Here is a 16,423-nt window from a genome sequence, read left to right on the forward strand (position 1 = left end):
GAGGTGGAGGTTGCAGTGAGCCGAGATTGCGCCACTGCACTCCAGCCTGGGCGACAGAGCGAGACTCTGTCTCAAAAAAAAACAAAAACCTCAACAGTAAAATACTCAGCCAGTCCAACTAGAAAATGGCAAAAGACATGAAGAGACATTCCACCAAAGAAAACAGATAGATAGGGAAGAAGCACACCAGAAGATGATCAACTTCGTTAGCCAAGAGGGAAATGAAGATTAAAACCACAGTGAGCGGTCACTACACAGCTATCAGAATGGCTCAAATGAAAAGTAATGATGACACCAAATGTTGGTGAGGATATGGAGAAACGGGATCACCCATCTGTTGCTGCTGGGAATGTAAAATGATGCAGCCACTCAAGGAAAATAACGTGGTCGTTTCTTATGAAAGTCAGCGCGCAACTACCACATATCCTGGCAACTGAACTCCTCCTGGGCATTTATCCCAAAGAAATGAAGACTCATATTCATACACAAACCTGAAAATGAAAGTTTATAGAAGCTTTATTCCTAATTAGCTGAAAGCTGAGAACCATCTAAGTATCATTCAACAGGGGAACAGGCAAACGGTGCATCCATACCTTGAAACACTACCCAGCAGTAGAAAGGAACCCACTATTGGTACAACCTGAGCGGTTCTTACGGGACTTGTGCTGAAGAGAAAAAGGCTCCCCCAAAAGGTCGCTTGCTGTGTGATTCCATGTAGATAACATTCTCAAAGTCCAGGCTGTAGGGATGGAGATCAGAGGGTGGTTCCTGGGGTTAGGAACGGTGAGGGTGGGAGTGACTGCACAGTAGCAGCAGAGGGGGTCTTTCTGGTGGGAAGGACTTCCATTCCTCGTTGCTGTGGTGATCACTTGAATCTGCATGTGTGAACACAAGGCAGAACCAGGCACACTGTGCCAATGTTGACCTCCCGGCGTTGATCTGGTGCTCTGGCCATGCAAGGTGTGACCGTTGGGAACTCAGGTAGAGGACATACAGGACCTCTTGTTGTTATTTATTTATTTATTTATTTATTTTGCAACTTCCTAGGAATCTATAATTGTTGCAAAATAAAAAGAAGCAAAACAACACACTGGGAGGTGCAGGAAACTGCACACATGATGTACTTGTGTCTGCTGACATAAGTGCTCAAGGAAGAGTCTGGAAGGCCTGCAAGACCCCCATGTCTGAGAGGTGGCTGCTAGGGGCATGTGACATAGAGTGATTTCACTTTCCCTCTTCATGTCTCCTGGGTCCTCCAGCACCCTGGGTTTCCTCTGCCAAGACCCCCACCCATCTGCCTCTCTTCATCTCACAAGCCTGCGTGTGTGCAGAGAGCAGGGGTCACCAGGGGATGTTCCTTCCCCAAGGCGCTGTGGCAACTTAGAGGAGCCCCCCAAGCTCGGGCCCTTGAAGACAGCCCTGTGTTTCCTAGGACACACAGGTGTGGGAACTCACCACACAGGAGGGAGCTGCGAAGAGCAGCACCCCAGCATGTGGGAAGGAAGGGAGAGAGCTCTTATTTCCTTATTTTCTTTCCATCTCTACTCCCAGGCAAAGCTGATAAATTCTTCCTTATTCCAGAGTTACAGGATGCTCCAAACGGGACCAAGAACTTGTTCAGGCAGGGTGGGTACAAGGGGCTTGCATCTGACTTAACTCTCTGGCTGGAGGAGAGGGGGACAGAGGTCCTGGGAGGGGCTAAAGGCTCAGGGACACAGGTGAGGCCAGCCCCTCCTCCACGTGGGACATCCCCCAGGCCCAGCCCCACCCTGAACTGTACTGGATCCAAGTCCCAGGACCCCCTGGAGTCACCTCCAGCTCTCCCACATGCCAACCCCTACCCCAGGCCTCAGGATCTGCCTGGATGGAGGCCAGGTCCCTGAGCCGCTGGGAATCTGTTCTACAGGTGGGAAGGTCGGCCTGCCTTGGGCAGCCCAGTCCGGGAAACTTCCTGTCTCTGCTTTCCCACAGTGTCCCTCGATGGCCCCCAGTGACGTGTGTTGAATGTGGTGCTGGCCCCTTGGGCAGCCCAGCAGCCCCCACCCCAGCCAGCCCAGCCTGGGCAGTACTGGGGGCTGCTGGCTTTGAATTTGACCTATCCAGAAACAACGGGTCCTTCAGTGGGCTCAGCCCCCGAGACCACTCAGCCTGGGCTGTGTGCCCAGCGGCACTTCATGTACGTGGACGGGGCAGGCAGGCAGGCAGGCGTGGAGGAGCTAATGGGTAATTTAGGCAGCACATTAACAAATGAACCAGCGGATGGGGGATGGGGAGCTCCTCTCATTAATCCACAAATTATTAACAATAACTTGTTCATTAATGAATGAACAGGTGAGATACAGGTCAGTGGGTGCATGAACAAGTGAGGAGATGAATGAAGTGGGTCTTTTCTCAGCAGCTGACCCATGGCCAAGACCCCGCTGGGCAGCACGCCCCTTCCTCCTCTCCCAAGCCAGGTGGTGCGGGCAGGGAGAGGGCCCATCCTCCCTTCAGTAGGTGAGGAAGCCACAGGCCTGGAGGGTGGCCCAGCCCAGGCAGGAGGACGCCAGCCCCAGGCCCTTGGTCCCTTCCTGCAACCAGGGTCCAGGGGTCACTTCCATCAGGGCCCAGTGAGCCCAAAGCCTCCGTCCTGCCCCCTGTCTCTTAACCAGCTCGCTCCTGCGTCAGAGCTACTGAGATGGGAAAGGTTTACTTGTCCCCCTCGCAGGACGTATAACGGGGGTGTGGCTCGCTTCTTCAGTGCCCTGCTACTCAAAGCTCCAGGGGAGCATACAGGTGGGCAGGTTGTGGGGCTCCGACCCCACGGCAGCATCTAGGGGCAAATGTTTACAGCTGGAGCCCCATGGGCATGTGTTACAGGGTGCTCTTTGGTTTAGCTGTCCATAGACAGCTTGCGTTAGTCAGCTCAGTTAGACCCCCTGCCTTACCGCAAGGACAGAGGTCTTTCTGTATCCCGGGGTTCCTGTCTTGGTGTACTGGAAGAATCAGATCACACGTGAGCTTGAAGAATGAGTGCGAGGTTTTATTAAGTAGAAGTAGCTCTCAGCAGATGGGGAAGCCAGAAGGGAGATGGAGTGGGAGGTTGGTTTTCCCCTAGTGTCAGGCCGCTCAGCAGCCTGGGCTCTCCTGCATCCACCCCAGCCCAACCCTGCATCATTCCTCCGGTCAATGGCCTGCCGGCCTGTCGGTGCCCGTCGGTGCCCTCTTACGTTGGTATGTTCCTCTCTACCTACCCTCAATGTCCAGCCATTGTGTCTTCTTCTGCCCATGCGTTCCTCTCGATGTCCAGCCGCTTGTGTGTCTGCCCACTAGGGACTCGTGATTTTTATAGACGCAGGATGGGGGCATGGCAGGCCAGGGTTCTTGGGAAATGCAACATTTGGGCAAACAGAAATGTCTGTTCTCACCTGGGTCCATGCACGCAGGCCCAACGATGGAACCCTAGCCAGGGACCCGCCCTTCTCCTCCCAGCACTTCCCTGCCCCTCTTCCGTATCACTACCAGGAAAGGCCGCTTGACCCCATCCCAGGCCTCACCTAGCACAGAGAGAGAGAGACCACTCCCTGCAAAGGAGCAAGCCAGGCCCTTCTCTCCGAGACCACAGGGTCGACTGTGTTCAGCAGGAAAGCCAGGTAGCCAGCGCTATCACCAGAGCAGTGGCTGACCCACACCATGGCCTGGGCAGAGCTAGGGGCCTGGCCTGGCACCGTCAGCCCTAGGCCTGCTTGCAGTCCTGGCTGGATTGTTTGCCTGTGAAGGCTCCGACTGTGTTCTAGGAAGTTGGCAGGAGGGGAGGCCCGCAGCAGCTTCTAGCAGCCTGTGAAGCCACCACTGGGCATGGCCCTCTGTGCAGAACAGGATCTGAGAAGCCCGGAGTATTCTCACTGGATGTGGGGCTGCATCCAGACCTTGGCGGTCATGGCCACAGGCTCCCAAGGCCCCAAGTCACAGCCAGTGGGGGACTCTTCACAGTTAGGCACCTATGGCTCCCTGTTCCCTGTCTGCTCCCAGGCTGTCTGGGGTGATGGAAAGAGGCCTGGGTAACACTTCCTCTCACGTGTCAGGCCTGGGAAGGGGGCCTTCGTGAGACCATCTCAGAGATCCTGGGGCCTCCAATTTGTCAAATAGTTTTCTGTGACAGTTCATACTGTTTGTGTTCCATTAAAGACAGCTTTGCCCATCCCAGGTCATGAAAATATTCTCCCACTTTCTTCGACAGGCCTGATTGCCTCATAGTTAGACCTGTGACTCTACCTTGGTTAACTCTGTGACTGGTGTGTGGTAAGGATCATGGTTGATATATTTTCACACGTGTATCCAAATTGTTCCAACACCGTTTATTGAAAAGAATATCCTTCTGCCAGCTCAACGGCAAAGGCATCTTTTCTATGAACCAGTGGCCACAGGAGTGTGTGTGTGTCTGATGTCCTATTCCAGGGGTCCCCAGGCCACAGGCCAGTACCCGTTCATAGACTGTTAGGAACAGGGCCGTGCAGCAGGAGGTGAGCGGTTGGCAAGTGAGCATGATCACCTGAGCTCCGCCTCCTGTCAGATCAGTGGCGGCATTAGATTCTTACAGGAGCACGAACCCTATTGTGAACTGCACATGTGAGGATCTAGGCTGTGTGCTCCTTATGAGAATCTAATGCCTGCTGATCTGAACTGGAACAGTTTCCTCCTGAAACCATCTCTCCCCACCCCACCCCTGTCCATGGAAAAATTGTCTTTCATGAAACTGGTCTCTGGTGCCAAAAAAGTTGGGGAACCACTGCCCTATTCTGTCAGACCCCCACTGTTCGTCTGTCTGCCCAATGCTCTTAATCAAGCGCTGCGGCCTTATGAAACCCTGGGAGTGTCAGACCTCTGACTTTGTTGTTCTTCAAGATCATCTTGGCTATTCTTGGCCATTCTTGGCCCTTCACAATGTTAGGAATATGTTAGAATCACCTCGTCAATTTCCAAGAAATAAATAAATAAGTAACAAAAAGCACTGTGATACTGATTGGAATCATATTTAATCCACACCTCAATTTGCAGAAAATTAACATCTTGTAAATATTGAGTCTTCTTATACATGAACACACTGAATCCCCAAGTCAAGTTAGGTCTTCTTTCTCTCTCTCTCTAATGCTCAGTGCTTTTCTGTGTAGCAGTCTCACACATCTTTAAACAGAGTTATTTTAGAGCTGGGTACAAGGGCTCACACCTGTAATACCATCTTAGAAAAGAAAGGACCCCAGCTTAGAAAAGAAAAAAAGAAAGAAAGATTGTGAAAGGAAGACAGTAAAGAAGAAACAATTTTTTTAAAGATTTGTTCTTAAGCTTACGGTCAAGTTTATGGTTATTGATGCTATTGTAATTGATATCTTTTTATTTTCTAATTGTTACTAGCATATAGAAATATACATATTTCAGAGACAGGGTCTCTGCATTCCAGGCCCATAACTTACAGCAGCCTTGAACTCCTGGGCTCAAGCAGTCTGCCCATCTCAGCCCCCTGAGTAGCTAGAACCACAGGTACACACCACCAAGCCTGGCTATTTTTTAAATTTATTTTTTCTACAGATGGGGTCTCACTATGTTGCCCAGGCTGATCTCAAACTCCTGGGCTCAGGTGATCCTCCTACCCCACCCTCCCAAAGCACTGAGATTACAGATGTGAGCCACTCTGCCAGGCCTAGAAATATAATTATTATATATCATCCTTAAAACTAGTGTTCTTGCTAAATTCGTGTATTAATTCCAACAGCTTATCTGCGGATTCTTAGAGATTTTTTTACGTATATGGTTATGTCATTTGCAAATAACAAACGTTTTATTTTTTCCTGTCCCATTCTTTTACCTTTTATCTCCCTTTTCCTACCTTTTTAACATACCAGCTGGGACTTTCTGGACAATGTGAAATAGAAACGATAACATCCTTGCCTTGCTTCCTGTCTCAGGAGGAAAGTGTATCATATTTCACTATTAAGTATGATGTCTGCTTAGGGTTTGGGGTTTTTGTTTTAGTTTTTGTTTTTTTTTTTTTAGGTAATGGAGTTTCTATTCCTAGTTTGCTAAGAGTTGTGTTTTTAATTATGAACAGGTCTCGGGTTTTATCAAATGCTTTTCTACAATCTGTTGTGTTGATTCTGTTTTTACTTATTCTGTTGATGTGACGAGTTACGTTGCTTGGTCCTTAGAGGGTAAACTGAGCATGCACAAGTGAATTAAACCACATTTGAGCATGTGTGTGGGCACAACACTACATGCAGCTCGCTGGTGGTGGTTGGGATATTTGCACTTATGTTCACGAAAGAGATTAACCTGTGATTTTTTTTCTTTCTTGAAATATTCTTGTCAGATTTTGATATCAAGGTTATGCTGCTTTATGAAAATACTTGTATAAAATTGACATTATTTCTTCCTTAATTTTGGAAGAATTTACTGGTGATGTCATCTAGATATAGAGTTTTCTTTGCCAGAAGATCAGCAAAATTCCAAATTTAACTTATTTAATAATTATTGGGCAATTTGTATTATTTTTGTTTCTGTGTCAACTTTTACATATTGTGTTTTTAAAGAATTTGCATATTTTATCTAAATCATCAAAAGTATTTTTGTTTGTAACGTCCTCTGAATAAATGTTTCAGCACCTCTAGGCCTATAGTGGTGTTCCATCTTTAACTCCTGACGGTCGTCATTTGTGTCCCCTCCCCCACCTGATCAATCTTCCCAAAAGTGTGTCTGTTTTATTAGTCTCTTCTGAGAACCAAATTTTGGCTTTGTTGATTTTCCTTAAATAATGTTCATTTTTTATCTCATTGACTGTGCTCTTAACTTTATCTCTTTCCTCCTACTATCTTTGGGTGTAATTTGCCATTTTTTTAACTACTTGAGATGGATTCCAGCCTTTCCTCTGCTCTGAGATGGGCATTTAAAGGCACAAGGTTCACTCTCTGTGCTTATTTCACTGTACTTTCAGTACCTATTTAGCTATGAATTTTAATACGTTACATTTTTATTACTATTTAATTTAAACTGTTGTTTGATTCTCATTATATATTTTTCTTTGAGCCCTGGGTTATTTAGATTGTTTAATTTCCAAAATATATGGAGATTCCCTAGTTATCTCTTTTTATGGAATTCTAATTTAATTGTACTGTAGTCAGAGAGCATAATAAACATGATTTGCTTTCTTTGAAAGTTGTTGGAACTTGCTTCTGAAGTCTTGCATATGGTCTCTTTTGGTACGTGTTCTGTGTGCACTAGGGAAGCTTATGTAGTCCCCAGTTGTAGGGGGCAGTGTTCTGTATGTGTCAAGTTGCTAATTAGGCTGTTCAAATTTGTCTCTGATCTGACAAAGTTTTGACTGCTTTTCTATTGGTTACTGACGAGGTGTGTTCAAATCTCCCACCATTTTCTCTTTTACATTTTAGTTCTGCCAGTTAGCTTTACATATTTTAAGGTTACGGTTTTAGGTGCATACAAATTTAGAATTGATCTTGTCCTGCTGAATTGACACTTTTATAATTATGACATATTCTTCTTTAATAATACTTAAAGTCTACTGTTGGTTTTCCTTTACCAGTTTTCATTTGGCTACACCCTGACCTATCTTTTTCTGTCCTTTCCCAACATGTTTTGTATCTTTATATTTTAAAGTAGATTTATATAGTTGCTTTTAATCATGACAATCTTGATCTTTTAATTGGACTATTAATCCACTTATAGTGCATGCAATCTACCATCTTATGTTTCTTTTTCATTTGTTTCATCTCTTCCTTTAAGTCTATTTTCATTTCATGCTCCAAGTTGGCTATTTTCTTTCGGTTCACAGCTATTCGTTTCTACTCTGTCATCCCTGCTATCCAAACTCACCTATTGCATTCTTCATTTCCAGTGTGGTCCTTACTTTTCTGGAACTTCCTTTTTATATATCTATAAATTTTATTTCTCTGGTAAAGTTTTCTATCTTTCCATCTGTTTTCTTGAACCTATTTATCATGGTTATTTTGAAGTCTTCATCTAAATATTCTGAGGCAAAGCACAATCATCTGTTAGCTCACAAATCTATGGGTCAGCAATCTGGGCATCCCAGTTGGGTGGTCTCACTTGGACTTGACAACGTGGCAGCACTTGCATAGTGATGTAGTGGTGGCTGAGTGGTCTCCATTGTCCTCACATGTCTGGAGTCACCGGGCTGTCAGCCAGGGTCTCTCAGCTCTCCTTCACGTGGCTCTTCCAGCCGGCTAGCTCAGACTTGTCCATGAGCCAACAGAATTCTAAGAGGGTAAGAGTAGATACCACAAGGTCCTTGAGGTTGAGCTTCAGAAGACATGATCATTTCCACCATGGTGGAGATAGACTCTAGCCTGCAGTGGGAGAACTACAATGGATTGTGGCCATCTTTAATTCATCACAGTCTGCCCTCTGGCTATAACTTTTCACATTCTCCCCAACACAAAATTCCCTCACCCCCATCCCCACGATACCTAAAAGTCTCACCCAATTACAAATGGCATCATGCTTAAAGTCCGACATCTTGGGATCTGCCCCTTCTTCCAGCCTCTGTCCAATTCCTTGTCCCAAAATTAATGCCATATGTTTTAGGATATTGATATGACATTCCCTATTTCTTAGTCCTTATTTCTGTATTAGTTACCCATTGTTGTGCATAGCAAACTAGACCTAAATTTAGTGGCTTAAAGTATTTTCTTTGGGCCAGGCACGGTGACTCATGCCTGTAATCCCAGCATTTTGGGAGGCCAAGGCAGACAGATCATGAGGTCAAGAGATCAAGACCATCCTGGCCAACATGGTGAAACCCTGTCTCTACTAAAAATACAAAAATTAGCTGGGCATGGTGGTGCACACCTGCTACTCAGAAGGCTGAGGCAGGAAAATCGCTTGAACCTGGGAGGCAGAGGCTGCAGTGAGCCAAGGTTGTGCCACTGTACTCCAGCCTGGCAATAGAACGAGACTCCGTGTGTGTGTGTGTGTGTGTGTGTGTGTGTGTGTGTGTGTGTGTATTTTTTGTTTTTCTTTGCTCAGCTAGGAGGTTGGACTTGGCTCAGCTAGGAGGTTGGACTTGGCTCAGCTAGGAGGTTGTTCTGTTGGTGCTGGCTGTTAGCTGGGGCATCTCTGTTCTCCATGTGGCCTCTCTAACCAGCAAGCTTGTTTGTAGGGCCACATTCCAAAAGCACATGAATTATATACCGTGTAAGTTCTCCAGCACTCTTTCATCAATGAAGTCACAAGGTCACCCCAAATTCAAGTAATAGGAAAACACTCCATCTCTTAATGGAAGGAGCTACAAGTATTTAAGGCTGTTGAAAGTACCACACCTTTAGATCTGTATGGTCTGTCTTTTCCCTTGCCTTTTAGTCTTTTGTGTATAAAATTGTAGAAGCTCAAGGATATTATCTCCCTACAGATAATTTTATTTTCTTCTGCCATGCACAAAGCACCTTACTCCAGTAAGGGATTGGGAGAAGTGGGGTCAATGTGATGCTAAGGTGGCATTGCTTAGTTTCTAGGGCTGCCTTCTAGATAGCTTCTAAACCCCAAAGCTTCTCTCCACAGTGCCATGAGTCTACTGAGTACTCTGCTTAGCTTTTACCCCTCCAGCAACTGCTTTTTGCTCAGTTTCTGTGAATCTCACCCACCCGTGTGGCTTAGGAATTCACAAGTGTTTCCAGAGGAAGTTGTGTGAAAGGTGGCTTTCTGCGCCCTGGTCCTCTGTTGACCAGAATCTTGTTCCTTCATGTCCTGGGTGTCCTGTGGCCCTGGACTCCACATTTTTATCACCAGCCCACTGAGCCCCTGCCCTGTTGGGTGTCAATGCTCCCCTCCACAAATGGACAGGTGCCCTGCAGAGGAAACGCTTGGGTGCAGGCTCAGCTCATTTCATTTCCTTTCTATGTGGGATCCTCACCCTCCACATCTTTCTTGGTCTCCAAAGCCTCACACAGCTGTTCCTTGCTGTTGGCATCACTTAGTCTCGCAGTCCCTAGTGTTTCCATCAGGAGGGTCAGGCACGCGTGAGCTTCACTGCCAGGAGGGAATCACCTGCAGCCTCCGTGGCACTGTGTTTTCTTCCAGTCTTTTTTCTATGCACACACACACATCATCCCTTTTGTTTCCTTTTGTGATGCTGTTTCTAAAAGGATCTTTATTACTAGAAGAAACTTTAGGAGGCAAAACAATGCAGCCCCCTTAACAGAGCGGCTCTGGTGGCAACTTTCCCTTGTAAATTTGTCCTGTAGCTCCTGCTTTCCCAAGCACTTGCTGTTTGTGGGCCTTCAGGCTGTGGACATCGCCAGCATGTACCCTCTTTTTTTTTTTTTTTTTTTTTTTTGAGACAGAGTCTCACTCTGCTGCCCAGGCTGGAGTGCAGTGGCCGGATCTCAGCTCACTGCAAGCCCCGCCTCCTGGGTTTTACGCCATTCTCCTGCCTCAGCCTCCCGAGTAGCTGGGACTACAGGCGCCCGCCACCTCGCCCGGCTAGATTTTTGTATTTTTTAGTAGAGACGAGGTTTCACCGTGTTAGCCAGGATGGTCTCGATCTCCTGACCTCGTGATCCGCCCACCTCGGCCTCCCAAAGTGCTGGGATTACAGGCTTGAGCCACCGCGCCCGGCCCGCATGTACCCTCTTATCCCATTTTGCTGACAAGGAGCCTGAAGGTCCGGACATAGAAAGAAGTTACCATGGCTGCCATGTGTTAGCAGCACAGCCATTGCCAACCCAGGGCCCTGACTCCTACTTGATCCCCTTCTGAATGACACTCAAGGCAAGGGTCCCCTTCCCACTCACAGGTGAGGTGCAACATTTCACCTTGAAAAGCCTCTTGCCCCCAGCCTCCCCTCAAGCCCACACTAGGACATGGCCTAAGTATCTCCATCCCATGGAGTTGAACACTCTCCTTGTTTCTGGAAGGATCCAGTCTGTGTGCTCCTCAGGCAGTGCAGGGGCAGTGAGGGGATGACCAGCACAGGGTGGCCACTCACAATCTCCTCTCCTCTCTCCACTGCAGGCTGCGGGAACACCATCGGGCCACCATTAAGGTCATTCGACGCATGCAGTACTTTGTGGCCAAGAAGAAATTCCAGGTAAGCCCTGTGCTGAGCCTTCCTGCCCTCAGCCTACCCCTCGCAGCTTGCTGCAGCTGTCCACACCTCTCCTGGGTTCTCTCCTGCCCATAGTGGAGGCTGTCAAGGCCTCTGCCCCCAAGCCACACAGGCAGGCCTATCTGAGACCTGACAGTGCCTACCCCACTGAACCCCAGACAGCAGGCCCCTCAGGGGACGTATCCTTGGAGGCCCGGCCTGGAACTAGAGTCACATGCAGTGTGTTCTTCACCTAGTAGAAGGTAGCAGCCGTGTGGCTCACTCAGTCCTCCCATGGGGTGGGTCGTGCAAGGAAGCATTAGTGAGAGATATGAGGGTGACATCAGAATGACTCAGAGATGGTATGGAGCCTGGCCTGAGTCACCAAGCTGGGAAGGCAGGTCCCCCAGACCCCCCAGACCCCCCAGCCCTGTCCTCTACTGGCTCAGTGCTCTCTTTCCCTGCTCCGCCACCGTCTGTGAGTTGGGAGAATGGAGGGAGGCTGGGCCCTGCTCTGTGAGAGGTGCGGTCCCCTTGGCCAGGTGAGGCTGGAGCTCCAGGGCTTCCATAAGCTGCCCTAACTTCTCCAGGGCCAGGCCTCCTACAGAAGCCCCTTAGAGCCCCCAGAGTCCATGCCCCGCAGAGAGTGCCATTGATGGCAGGCATGTCTCCCCTTCTCCTGCCTTGGGGACATTCCTCGGATGGAGATGGTGGTGGAGAGGACTGAGTCCTGACTTGGAAATACATGTGCAGGCGTGGGAACCCCGTGTCCTCTGTGGTGGGTGATGGAGAAGGCATAGATCACAAAGCAGGGAAGGCTGGGGGGTGAGTTGCCCGAGTCCCTTGGAGCGGAAGGCGTGTGACGTGCTTGAATGAGTGTGTGTCAGCAGGAGCAGGCCAGGGTGGGGCTCCTGAGCAGGGGGCTCCTGGCATCTCAGTCACAGCCTCACCAGGTATAAGGCACAGCCCAGGAAGGCTCAGCAATGCCTGCCGACCACCAGGACCCACAGCCGGTGGCATCCCAGCCCACCAAGGCTTATCCTGGAGCCACTGAGCTCTCTGTTAGGGTCTGGTCAGGGCTCATGGGGGCCTTTGTCAAGTGGTCATTGGGTCAGACTGGAAAGATCATCTTGACTTCAGGAGCCTGAGATGAGCCAAGAAAATGCAGGGCCCATCCAGACGGACTGACAGTGGCATTCAAATCTGGTCCCCCTGCAGCCATGCCTTTCACAACAGGCCACACCTTCCATGCCAAGACCCAGGATTGACACAGGCCCTCCCACAGTCCCCTTGGTGGAGCCCCCACCCATCTGGGCCCTGGAGCCACCGCAGCCTCCAGACTTCACATGGCAGTCTGGGTGCAGACCCCAGCCCCGGCAGCCCTGGGCAAGTTCTTCCCCAGCTGTGAGGGGAACGAGAGCCTAAGGGTTTGGCATAAGATCATATGCATGTGCCTCACCCGGGCCTCACCCACAGCAACCCTGGGCCAGCACCCGCCAGGCCCGTCGTCACCCTGAGCCCCAAGAGCAGCCCTCGGCCAGGCCCTTGCCGAGAGCAGTGTGCGGGCCCTCGTTCTGGCCACCGGGCCACCATCTCCAGGGGGGTTTCGCATGCACAGCCCTCCCACAGTGGTATTCTCAGCAGGCCCTCCTGCCTGCATCCCCCCAGGGAAGGGGGTGGTTCATGACTGTACTGAACCAAGTTGTGTCAAAGCTCATAGCAGGGCCTGGGACCTCTTGCAGTCAAAATAAAAGTCATGGTACATGCCACTGCTGGCCAGTGCCCGGAGATCTGCCTGGCACGTTCTAGGGGAGATCTGACAGCCCCTGTGAACAGAGTGTCTCCATTCTGGGACCGTCTCCTCTCTCTGGTGCTGGCATGGAGGGCCTTGCTGGAGCGGGGAGCTCACTCGGGGACAATGGAAGAGAGGGGCCGGCCTCCTGGCAGCACCAGCACTCTCCCAGGCAGGGAAGGGGCTGCAGGAACCCCCTTGGGATTCAGGTCTGGGCAGGGCAGTCCCCCGAGGGCAGAGGAGACCATGGGAAGGGCTAGGGTGTGTCAGTTCCCTGGAGAACAGCATGGTCGTGACAGCCGAAACAGCTGACGTCACCCCAGCAGTACAGCAGAGGGTCACAGGGAGCCTCCCAGGGTGGGGCCGGTGTCTGGCCTGAGGGTGCAGAGCAGGTCCCAGCAGGGCAGAGCCAGAGCCCACCAAGGCTTACAGAACTGTGCCACGTGGGCACCCTGGGGGCTGCTCCCAAAGTCTGGGGGAACCCAGCAGAACATGCAGACCCTCATGGCTCCTGGGCAGGCCTAGCTCCAGGGGTGGTGTGGGCAGCTTCCAGCTCAGGTCCAAGAGATCGTCCAGCCGTCCATTTCTCCATCAGCCAGGAAGGACACTGGCATTGAGGTTGATATCAAGGATATCCTATCATGATAATAACTACCATGGCTTCCAGTCTTGTGATGAAACCTCAGATGTGTAGCCTCCTGGCCAAGCGTCTGCAATTTCATGTTGTTGGAGCATTCGTTGAATACCTGGGAGTTGCAGCTCTCTATAAGTTTGATGTGGCTGAACCAAGAAAAAAGGCACATGATTTCTAATGATTTCTACAGATATTTTGATGCCATAAAAGATTTTGAGGTGATGAGGAAGGCTGGTATCTTTCAGAGTGCAAAGTGATTTTGGAATATAAAGAATTTCTTTGGGTTGAATTACCGAGAAGCTTGTCAGTGACCTGTGTTCCTGAACTGTGAACCATGAATATGTGGGCCAAGAAATAGTTTCTCTTGGTAAATAAACAATTAACAAATACAAAAAGAGAGAGAGGGAGAGGGACAGAGAGAGAGATCATCAGCGCCAGCCCCAGCAGGCCCTGTTGCTGAGCCACAGGCGAAAAAGCTGGTTCCTGGGGAGGAGCACAGTGAGCCCTGCACTCCTTTCCAGGCAAGGGGGAGTGGGTCCCCTTTCCTGTCTTAGGACACAGGCCAGAACCCTGAGAATGGCCCAGAAGGCTTCCTGAAGCAGACTGGGAACCCCCACCCCACTGTCTGCTTCTCCCCTGCTCCCTGGCCCTGGGAGCCTTGCAGAAACCTAGCAGCAGCAGGATCCTCACAGGGCACAGGGGCTCCTGCACAAAGCCGCTGGGGCTCCCTCCGACCTCACCAGCTGGCTCTTATTGCTGGGGGCAGCATGGAGGGGTGGGGCTAGGGTGAGAGGAGCAGTAGCCCGTGGCGGTGAGGAGCTGTGTGTGGCTCCAGGGACTCCCCCAGCCTCCCTCTCAGGATGCTTCCCGTCCTCCATACCAGCCTGTCTGCTTGCTTGCACCTCACCTGCCCCCCACCCCCGCTGGCCTCAGGGGCTGCTGACATGGCAGGTGACCCCCCCTGCCTGCCTTGATGGCCGATAAGTCTCTGGCTAGCCACTCCTGTGTCTGACTCAAGGAGCCAGAGCCTCTGCGCCCTTCAAGTTTGCCTTGAACTCCCTGTCCACCGTCAGTCAATCTGGACAGGCCTGCATTATCTCGGCTCATCTCAGGCTCCTGACATCAGGATGATCTTTCCAGCCCAACCCTGGATGACCACTGGACAAAGGCCCCCATGAGCCCTAACCATATCATCCTAGCAGGGATCTCAGTGGCTCCAGGATAAGTTTCTGTGGGCTGGGATGCCCCTGGACCGTGGGTCCTCATGGTCCGCGGGCATCACTGAGCCTCCTTGGGCTATACCCTATACCAGGTAAGGCTGTGGCTGAAGGTGTGGAGAGCTCTCTGCTCATAGGCCCCACCCAGCCCTGCTCCTGCAGACGTGCACACACTCAGGCACATAATAGTTCCTTGCCCACAACAGGCCTGTTCGAAAGAACTTGCGTCTGCAGAGGCTGCTAACACACACACCTACACCCACTTGGTCACAGTGGCCCAGGGACTCCCAGGCCTTGGTTTTCCCCTGCCCTGCCTCCCTTCACCTGCCCACACCTCACCCAGCATGCCTGGAGGTGCCCCACGCCTCAGCTTCACAGAGCTCTGTGGTCTGCAGGAGGCTCACCACCATGACTCACGCCGTGTTCAATGTGTGCTGAAGAGCGGCTCGACCACAGCCGGCTCTGACTCTAGCTCTTGCATGGTGCTGGCTTAGGATTCCCTGACCTTTCTCAACTCCCATCCTCTGTCATCCTCACTCTCTCCCTTAAGGCAGAGCAAGGCAGGGCTCAGCATCTCATCTTGCAGAAAGGAACTTAGAATCTCCATTATACAGAAGGGAAAAACAGAGCTCAGCAACCCATCTTACAGAAAGGAGGATCAAGGCTCAGCATCCCATCTTATAGAAGAGAGAGGCAGGGCTCAGCATCCAATCTTACAGAAAGGAGGATCAAGGCTCAGCATCCCATCTTATAGAAGAGAGAGGCAGGGCTCAGCATCCAATCTTACAGAAAGGAGGATCAGGGCTCAGCATCCCATCTTACAGAAGGGAGCTCAGCATTTTCATCTTACAGGAAGGAGAAACATCCCATCTTCCAAAAGGGGGGATCAGGGCTCAGCATCATCCCATCTTACAGAAAGGAAGATCAAGTCTCAGCATTCCATCTTACAGAAAGAAGCTCAGCATCTCCATCTTACAGGAGGGAGAAACAGGGCTCAGCATCCCATCTTCCAAAAGGGAGGATCAGAGTTCAGCATCCCATCTTACAGAAAGGAGAATCAAGGCTCAGCATTCCATCTTACTGAAGGGAGCTTAGCATCTCCATCTTACAGGAGATGCTGCCAGGTACAAGGGATGCTACCAGATGCTAACAGGGCTCAGCAACCCACCTTATAGAAGGGGAGGATTGAGGCTCAGCATCTCATCTTAAAGAAGAGAGAGACAAGGTTCAGCATCTCATATTACAGAAGGGAGAATCAAGGCTCAGCATCCCATCTTATAGAAGACAGAGACAGGGCTCAGCATCCCATCTTACAGAAAGGAGGATCAAGGCTCAGCATCCCACCTTATATAAGAGACAGACAGGGCTCAGCATCCCATCTTACAGAAAAGAGAATCAAGACTCAGCATCCCATTTTATAGAAGAGAACTCAGCATCTTCTTATAGGAAGGAGAAACAGGACTCAGCATCCCCTTTTACAGAAGAGAGAGACAGGGCTCAGCATTTTATCTTACAGAAGAGAGAAGAAGGACTTAGCATTCCCATTATTACAGGAGAAACTGAGACCTGAGGATGTTATTACTAGCCTGTACATAAGTACGTTTTTTATGACTGTTATCAAACTGAGTACATGGCGGGCCAGAAGGTCTGCCTAGAGTCCAGCCCCATACCTGACCCTATCACGGGCCTTA

The 16,423-nt window shown here is 50.1% G+C and overlaps 1 protein-coding gene across 2 annotated transcripts in view; it reads left to right on the forward strand.

Annotated features, from left to right (window-relative positions):
- The window catches only part of KCNQ1 (potassium channel, voltage gated KQT-like subfamily Q, member 1), a 407,135-nt gene that overhangs the window by 315,991 nt on the left and 74,721 nt on the right, over nt 1-16,423 (forward strand). For both annotated transcript variants that reach the window (XM_011930101.1, XM_011930102.1), the window contains one exon: nt 11,017-11,092. In XM_011930101.1, the coding sequence (XP_011785491.1) occupies nt 11,017-11,092 (76 nt within the window). The remainder of the gene's footprint in view (nt 1-11,016; nt 11,093-16,423) is intronic.

This window comes from Colobus angolensis, unplaced genomic scaffold (assembly GCF_000951035.1).
Source record: "Colobus angolensis palliatus isolate OR3802 unplaced genomic scaffold, Cang.pa_1.0 Scaffold84, whole genome shotgun sequence".
Classification (NCBI taxonomy): domain Eukaryota; kingdom Metazoa; phylum Chordata; class Mammalia; order Primates; family Cercopithecidae; genus Colobus; species Colobus angolensis.